Source organism: Sinocyclocheilus anshuiensis, unplaced genomic scaffold, assembly GCF_001515605.1.
Source record: "Sinocyclocheilus anshuiensis isolate Anshui unplaced genomic scaffold, SAMN03320099.WGS_v1.1 scaffold958, whole genome shotgun sequence".
Lineage (NCBI taxonomy): Eukaryota > Metazoa > Chordata > Actinopteri > Cypriniformes > Cyprinidae > Sinocyclocheilus > Sinocyclocheilus anshuiensis.
The window spans coordinates 172891-181540 of NW_015539929.1; the positions used below are offsets into that span (position 1 = coordinate 172891).

At 34.1% G+C, this 8650-nt stretch overlaps 1 protein-coding gene across 2 annotated transcripts; it reads left to right on the forward strand.

Moving 5' to 3' along the window:
- The first annotated feature begins 3137 nt into the window (after nt 1–3137).
- LOC107686789 (protein unc-50 homolog) lies at nt 3138–6715 on the forward strand. 2 transcript variants are annotated; one of them, XM_016483905.1, is made up of 6 exons: nt 3138–3305; nt 4145–4419; nt 4499–4619; nt 5874–6013; nt 6094–6201; nt 6281–6715. In XM_016483905.1, exons 2-6 carry the CDS (start codon nt 4146–4148, stop codon nt 6415–6417), a joined length of 780 nt encoding a protein of 259 aa, XP_016339391.1. In that variant the 5' UTR covers nt 3138–3305; nt 4145; the 3' UTR covers nt 6418–6715. The 2 variants fall into 2 exon arrangements, with proteins under 2 accessions (XP_016339391.1, XP_016339390.1); XM_016483904.1 differs by lacking the exon at nt 3138–3305 and adding an exon at nt 3323–3365.
- Nucleotides 6716–8650: the final 1935 nt, after the last annotated feature.

Genomic DNA, 8650 nt, shown 5'->3' on the forward strand with positions numbered 1-8650 from the left:
TTCATTTGAGTCCAGCTGTGTTTGATTCTACTGATTGGACTTGATTAGGAAAGCCCCACACCTGTCTATATAAGACCTTACAGCTCACAGTGCGTGTCAGAGCAAATGAGAATCATGAGGTCAAAGGAACTGCCTGAAGAGCTCAGAGACAGAATTGTGGCAAGGCACAGATCTGGCCAAGGTTACAAAAAAATTTCTGCTGCACTTACGGTTCCTAAGAGCACAGTGGCCTCCATAATCCTTAAATGGAAGACGTTTGGGATGACCAGAACCCTTCCTAGAGCTGGCCGTCCGGCCAAACTGAGCTATCGGGGGAGAAGAGCCTTGGTGAGAGAGGTAAAGAAGAACCCAAAGATCACTGTGGCTGAGCTCCAGAGATGCAGTCGGGAGATGGGAGAAAGTTGTAGAAAGTCAACCATCACTGCAGCCCTCCACCAGTCGGGGCTTTATGGCAGAGTGGCCTGACGGAAGCCTCTCCTCAGTGCAAGACACATGAAAGCCCGCATGGAGTTTGCTAAAAAACACCTGAAGGACTCCAAGATGGTGAGAAATAAGATTCTCTGGTCTGATGAGACCAAGATAGAACTTTATGGCCCAGCCAGAGCCCTGACTTAAACCCAATTGAGCATCTCTGGAGAGACCTAAAAATGGCTGTCCACCAACGTTTACCATCCAACCTGACAGAACTGGAGAGGATCTGCAAGGAGGAATGGCAGAGGATCCCCAAATCCAGGTGTGAAAAACTTGTTGCATCTTTCCCAAAAAGACTCATGGCTGTATTAGATCAAAAGGGTGCTTCTACTAAATACTGAGCAAAGGGTCTGAATACTTAGGACCATGTGATATTTCAGTTTTTCTTTTTTAATAAATCTGCAAAAATGTCAACGATTCTGTGTTTTTCTGTCAATATGGGGTGCTGTGTGTACATTAATGAGGAAAAAAAATTAACTTAAATGATTTTAGCAAATGGCTGCAATATAACAGAGTGAAAAATTGAAGGGGGTCTGAATACTTTCCATACCCACTGTGTATATATATATATCTCTTATTTACTTTCATTATTTTATTTGAAACGTCAGGCTTCAGTACGGTTTTTAAAACAAGTTGTTTGGCCAAGAAAGAGTGTCATAGTTTCAGTAAACTGAATTGAAACATGTTAAAACAGCTCAATTAATCCAATAGTCTGGTCTTCATTAGCAACGCAAGCAGCATCAGGAGAAGCATTTGAACCTCTTTCATTTTCATTGCTCTTTTTGGAAATCCTTCACTTGATTTCCCATTCATCACTTCTCATTCAACAGAGCTGCTTTGCTCTGAAGTCTTTGAAAGCACATTAAGCTGACCAAAACAGACTACACTCTCATTTTGACTGAGTTTATTAATGTAATCATAATCATTTTGATGCATCCTATGCGTAATATTATAAATAAATGTCCCCTCATGCATATAAAACTGATTTTTCCCCTGCCTCTATTTTAAGCAAAAACTAAAAAAAAGCGAGCAGAGAATAGTTTTTATTTTTACCTCCACATTTCTTGCGGGTCGCTGGAGCAGAGCTCACCTGAGAGAAGAGCACATCTCAGGTGCTTCTGTGCTATTTGCAGCAGTTCTTCTTTCAGAGGCGTTTAAAAGCAGAGTTTGAGGTTTGCCTCATATTTATTTAATAAGCACCTACCACCTCATCTTTCTTTTATCTCTTCAGTCTGTTATCCCTCATGACTCCCAGGCTATTCATGTGGTGGACTGTAAAACACTTTGCACATCACTTCAGAAACAAGGTTTATGCATGTCATTGTGGAACACTGACACAGTTTTGGTGGATAGCTTGTCATCACAATAAATGAAAAATTTATTCTTAGTATTTCCATCTTTTAAGTGTTCAGTTTAAACCTTCACATTTTTATGAAAAACATATTTATATAAATACATTTTGCTGACATTTTTGAACATTTATCTCACACAGAGTAATATAAAAGTGATTTTTTTTTTTTTTTTGCAAAGTGAACGTAATGCTCACTAAAAAAAAATCTCCTGTCAGTGATCAAAATACAGGTTAACTGATGGTAAACTGTTTTCTTTTAACTCACAGTAGCATATAGTATTAAAAATGTAAAAATAAAAAATGTTGTTAAAATTATTTCTTTGAATTGCTTTTTTTTTAATCATGACTTTCATAAATTGTTGCTTTTACAATCCTGTTAAAAAGTTATTACAATTAATGAAAAAACTTACATCAAAGTGTCAAAGGAAGGAAAGAAGGAAGGAATAAGGTACTTTAGCTCCATCTGTTGTTTCTAAACATGTAGCAAACATCTTGTCAGAATCAGAATTAGAAAGGGCTTTATTGCCAAGTGTTTACACACACAAGACATTTGTCTTGGTGACAGGAGCTTCCAGTGCAAAGAAAAAGTACAGACGTATAATCTGACATACATATAATAGACATACAGAGCTATAATAAAATGAAATATAACCCTAATATTAAAGTCAAAGGTTTGTTAAAATATTTTTGGTCATCACAATAGTGTTAATCAGTTATTGAAGCCTGCAGTGTCTTGTTAACCCTCACTTTCCTTGTTAAAAAAAAAAGCTATTAAAATAATTTGATACTAAAAGCATATCAAAGTGCATCAAACGATCAAACATGAATATGCCTGTCAAGGAAATATTTCAATAGCTAAACAATTACATGTCAGCGCATATTTCAGAAATATGGTCAAGCTAAATCATTTGTACATTATAATTATTTGGAAAGGAAATAAACAGAACACAAACAAATATATATGGGATTTTCCTCATTGTAAACATTCTCCAGTGAGGTGGCGTAAATGTTTTGTGGAAAACAAAACAGCTGTTAATCCCTCATTGAATGATTAATAATTTTTTATGTTTCACCAGTTCAAAACAATATTCTGAAGATGTTTTTTCTTTGTTTTGAACATGATTACAGCCTGAAGAAACCGGTTGCTATTTCACACTAAATTGACTTTTTCATTGGAGCCAAATTTGACATTGCGATTTTCATCTTTCAGCAGTGTGAGTTTAAAATATGTCCAATGTATTAATATGATATAGATAAGGAAATATATCGCATATATTTGAGGAGTGAACGAGCAATGCAACGCTGCTCTCTACCCCAAAACTACATTTCCCAGAAGGCCTTGACACAGGAAGTGGCGTCACTGTATGGGTTGCGCTGCTGCGTGTTCGGACGAGGCAGGAAGTTGACATGTCACGGTTGCTGCATTGTTTTTTGCACACTGATTAAAAAGATCTTTGCTTTGTTAGTTGCTGCTGCAGTGCAGGTGAGTGTCATATTTATTCACACCGAGCAGGAGCGACATGGTAGCTAACTTGTTTACCAGGTTATTATGTAGGACCGAGGCCCATGTAACAGCATAACCACTCTAATGCTTTGGATTGTACATGGTTTGTTCTTAATAAAACATCCCCTTTTACCGACCACATTAACAATAGCAGGTTTACTTTTAAAACAGTGATTTGAGTGGTTTGTTGTAATGTTAGAGCTACTGTAGCATTGCTGTCAGTTGAGCTGTGTAAAGCAAACAAGAGTAATAGGACTGATCTTGGATCAGCTCTACATGTTTACACAGCAGATCATATGTATAGGAAGCAGAAGAACTGATGAACCGACAATACATTTGATTACGAAGCTTGATCAAAGTCTATAGCTTAGGCTTCTTTCATGGACAGATAATAGATGTAGTTTTCTAGAAGTTTTCAGACAGAGACTGATCTACTGTACTGCCTACTTCAGCACTTACTGTAATGAAACTGTTTTGTCAAAACAGACTAAGCTATAATTGTTGGTAATGACCCAGCCACTCAAATTTAGTCACATAGTTTATTCCTACATTTAGGAAGGTATGTGTATTATATTTGGGCTACTGTTTTCACTATTTCAGAAATGAATAAATCTTTCTTTGGTTTATGTGTTTGTAATAATGGCTGCCCACTGCTCCGGGTGTGTGTTCACGGTGTGTGTGTGTGTGTTCACTGCTGTGTGTGTGCACTTTGGATGGGCTAAATGCAGAGCACTAATTCCAAGTATGGGTCACCATACTTGGCCACATGTCACTTTCACTTTCACTAATAGCTACATTTCTCTCTGATCCCACAACAGTATGTTGCCGACGAGTTCCCGGCAGATCCACCAGAACGGCAGCCTGAACGCGCGGGATGCAGCGCGGCACACGGCCGGCGCCAAGCGCTACAAATACCTGCGGCGACTGCTGCATTTCAGACAGATGGATTTTGAGTTTGCCATGTGGCAGATGCTCTACCTGTTCACATCGCCGCAGAAAGTGTTCCGCAACTTCCAGTACCGCAAACAGACTAAAGACCAGTGGGCCCGGGACGACCCTGCGTTTCTGGTGCTGCTCAGCATCTGGCTGTGTGGTGAGCACTTTTGACGGAAACATGGGAAGGATTTGGGAATGAAACGTGCATTGGCTCACTAATCATGTTTTCTCTGCAGTGTCGACGGTGGGCTTCGGTCTGGTTCTAGAAATGGGTTTTGTGGAGACGTTGAAGCTGTTGCTGTGGGTGGTTTTCATCGATTGTATCGGAGTCGGGTTGCTCATATCTACACTGATGTGGTAAGGAGTCACACACACACTCACAAAGGCTGCCAAAAATGTGTGCGTGACCTTAATGTTGACCTTGCTGATATGGTATTGATCCAGTTTCTTTTTGTGGGTTATGGATTTTTGCTTTTTTTTTTTTTTTATTGTTAATTTCAGAATGAGGTCTTATTTGCAAAGAAATTTAGACCTACATTTTACATTTTTTAAAGTTTACATTATTAGAAAATAACCCTGGGGAGGGTGGTTATGACCCCAGCATGAAGCAATGTTGTTATCATTAACTAAAATTATTATCAGTTGTTGTTGGTAATTGAAATAAGGCTTAAATAAAGTAAAATATAAATAATGGATGTAAAACTTAAACTTCAAAAACTTAAGCTAAAATAAGAAATATTGGAAACTGGCTGAAATAAGTTTCTAAGTACTAAAATGACTAAAACTAAAATAAAAATTAAAAGTTAATAAAAAAATACATTAAAAATTAAACTAAAAATAAGTAGACGTTTTAAAATAAGAAATGTTGCCTTGGAAACTGGCTGAAATAAGTTTATAAGTGCTAAAATTACTAAAACTAAAATAAAAATTCAAAGTTAATTAAAAAAAATAAAAAATTAAACTAAAAATAAGTAGACGTTTTCGGCAATTGAAATAAAGGTAAATAAAATCAAATCTAAATATTACATGAAAAACGTAAACTTCAAAATCTGCAGCTAACTGAAAGAAGTTCATTTAAGTTAAAGTACGTAAATTACTAAAACTGAAATAAAAAATGTAATAGAAATAAATATATATATAAATAGGTAAATAGAAATATACAAAAAAATACCAGTACAAAATAATAAAAAAAAAAAAAAGTAATGGCAAAAGACAAAATTTGTAAAAGTAAAATTAAAATGAAAACCAAAGAAAAAACTTTTTAATATAATTATAAATGCTAAAAATCTAAATACTAAAAAAAAAAAAATTTGACTGGCTTGACTGTACGTTGTCCTGTATAATACATCATTTCTTACCAAATAAATAAATGGACATGAAATACTGGTCTAACTTACTTTATTATGTATTTTAATAGTCAGGAAATCTGTTGCCTGGGGTTGCCAGATTGTACAGTTTAGTGGTTATTATACAATATTGTCTGCTGTGACTGACAAATCAGAATCAAGTACTTTAAAGAATGACGTAATAAATCGGCCTAACTTTACTGCAATATATCATGAAGAGTTGTGACTGTAAAACTGTACCGTAATCCCTGCTTTTCTTCTCCAGGTTTGTCACAAACAAATATCTACTGAAACATCCTAGCAGAGATTACGATGTGGAGTGGGGCTACGCGTTTGACGTCCATCTAAACGCTTTCTACCCTCTCCTGGTCATTCTGCACTTTCTACAGCTATTCTTCATCAACCGTAAGTAAACAGGTGGATACATGAGTATAATAATGTACTGTTTAGACGTTGTAAACACATCTTTTCCACTCTTTTGACAGATGTTGTGGTTATAAGTTCAGACTGGTTCCTGGGTTATTTTGTGGGAAACACCTTGTGGCTTATTGCCATCGCTTACTATATTTACATCACATTCCTGGGCTACAGCGGTAAGTGATTATGACTGTGTATTTTTACCATCCACACGCTAACATTATCTAATACTAATTGCTCTCCTTGTTTCTTTAGCACTTCCGTTCTTAAAGAACACTGTGGTGCTTCTGTATCCCTTCGCTTTGCTCGGACTCCTGTATGTTCTCTCCATTTCGCTCGGCTGGAACTTCACTAAAGGTCTCTGCTGGTTCTACAAGCACAGGGTCCAGTAAAGGACAGCAGAAGACATGAAGGACATTGCTTCAGTGCACATGTGCTCTTAAAGACGGATTGGAAAGTGTGTTGTCACTCTTGGGACTTTCTGACTTTTTGTATTACCTGTAAATATCAGTTTGGTTGTAGAGGAAAAGAATTTCAATTGTTTATGGTGTCATGAACCTTTTTTTTCCCCTAATTTGATACTCAGCCCTCATTTAATGTTGTGATGTGTTTTTGAAAACGCAAACACGAGAAAGTGCATAAAATATCTGCTAGGATGCTGTACTTTTTACTTGTGAAAACGTGTACAATAAAGATATTTTTAAAGAAACAGATGTTTAGTTCATTCAGTGTTGTCCTCTAATGTATTTTGAGATGTATGAAATTTAAACGCATGCATATGGTTTCGATCGCAGAAAATACAATGTCCCATTTGCAGCAGTATATAGTAATATTCAGGTGTTTATTGAAAATTATAAGGGATTCTCTTTTCTTTTTTCTTTTCTTTTTTTTATTGAATTCTAAAATACAAAACATTCCAGTAGGTTCTCAAGACATTTATCATACAACGTAAATAAATAAGGATACGATAGTAACTACATTAAAAAAAAAAATTTTTTTTAATATAATTTATTTTACTTCACTTTTTTGTTTGGAAATCTTTTTTTTTTTTTCATTGTAAATGCCGAACAATTAACATTTAATACCATAATTAAATATTACAAACCGGACAATCACATTTGTGACCCTGGAGCACAAAACCAGTCTTAAGTCGCTGGGATATATTTGTAGCAAAAGCCAAAAATACATTGTATGAATCAAAATTATAGATTTTTCTTTTATGCCAAAAATCATTAGGATATTAAGTAAAGATCATGTTCCATGAAGATATTTTGTAAATTTCCGACTGTAAATATATCAAAACTTAATTTTTGATTAGTAATATGCATTGCTAAGAACTTCATTTGGACAACTTTAAAGATGATTTTCTCAATATTTTGATTTTTTTGCACCCTCAGATTCCAGATTTTCAAATAGTTGTATCCTGTTTAAATCTCAATTTCAAAAAAATTGACCCTTATGACTGGTTTTGTGGTCCAGGGTCACATTTTATGAAAGAAAAGGAAGACATAAAGAAAATTGGAAATCTTTATTATTATTATTATTATTATTATTATTATTATTAATGCTTAAACAGACAACAAAAAGGGAACATAGCCAAGGGATCACATACAAATCCAGAAAATAACCAATAATTATAAATAAACATAATTAATATACACATACACATTAATAAAAATTAAAAATTGTTACAAAAAAACAACGTGAATGACGTTTCAGAGACATTACAATGAGATTCAAACAATCACAAACAAGGAAATCATCTAAATGCAATTTTCTTTGAATACTTATGTATAATATTTCAGAGATCTCAGGGATTTTTTTTTATTATTTACAAGATGAAGAGATTTTAGAAGTGAGTTTAATTCAATTTTAAAAAGGGGATAGGATGGGAAACTATTTGCGAATTTTTGTTTGTGAATGGAAAATTTACCATTTATTTTCATATACTGTATATATATATATATATATATATAGTATAGTATAGGGGTTTATTTTTAGTGTTATAATAAAAAATAATGTATTTTAAACTAAAGGAGAATTGTTTGGAAATTGATTTTTTTTTAATGCTTTATTTATTCAATGCCACAAGAACAAGAGGTATTAAATATTCACATGATCAAATTAACATTAGCTGCCAGAGAAAAAAGAAAAGAGAAAGAAAAGAAAGGCAGAAGATTACTAATTTCAATGCTTTCACTGCATTACGTTTTCAGTGCTTTTTTGTTTTTTTGTTTGTTCCAAGAGATTCACATATAATTTAAAGTCATTTAAAAAATGTGAAAAGTTTGGTCTACATTGAGCCTATTTCTTCTTATGTATATGGAATTTTCCAAACAAAATAAACATGTAGTTTTTTACCATTCAAATGTTCGTTTTCTGTATAAAAAAGTACATCAAATATTCAAATTCCTATCATACACTCCATTTTCTGTTAATATAGAATTCCAAATCCTTCCAAAATAATCTTGAGTAAATACAATGAAAAAAAAAAGATGCAAAATAATTTCTTTTTCTTGACCACAAAATTCACAGGTATACAAAATATTAAGCTTAAATCTTTCCAAAACATGCTTAGCTGGATAAATTCTATGTATTAAAAGTATTTTGTAAGAAACGTCCTTC

Excerpts from the sequence above, each read along its gene's own strand:
- LOC107686789 (XM_016483904.1), top strand. The coding sequence starts at position 3,343 with ATGGTAGCTAACTTGTTTACCAG. Across the intron at positions 3,366-4,144 it reads GTAGCTAACTTGTTTACCAG|TATGTTGCCGACGAGTTCCC; the intron begins GTTATTATGTAG and ends ATCCCACAACAG. Across the intron at positions 6,202-6,280 it reads CACATTCCTGGGCTACAGCG|CACTTCCGTTCTTAAAGAAC; the intron begins GTAAGTGATTAT and ends TTGTTTCTTTAG.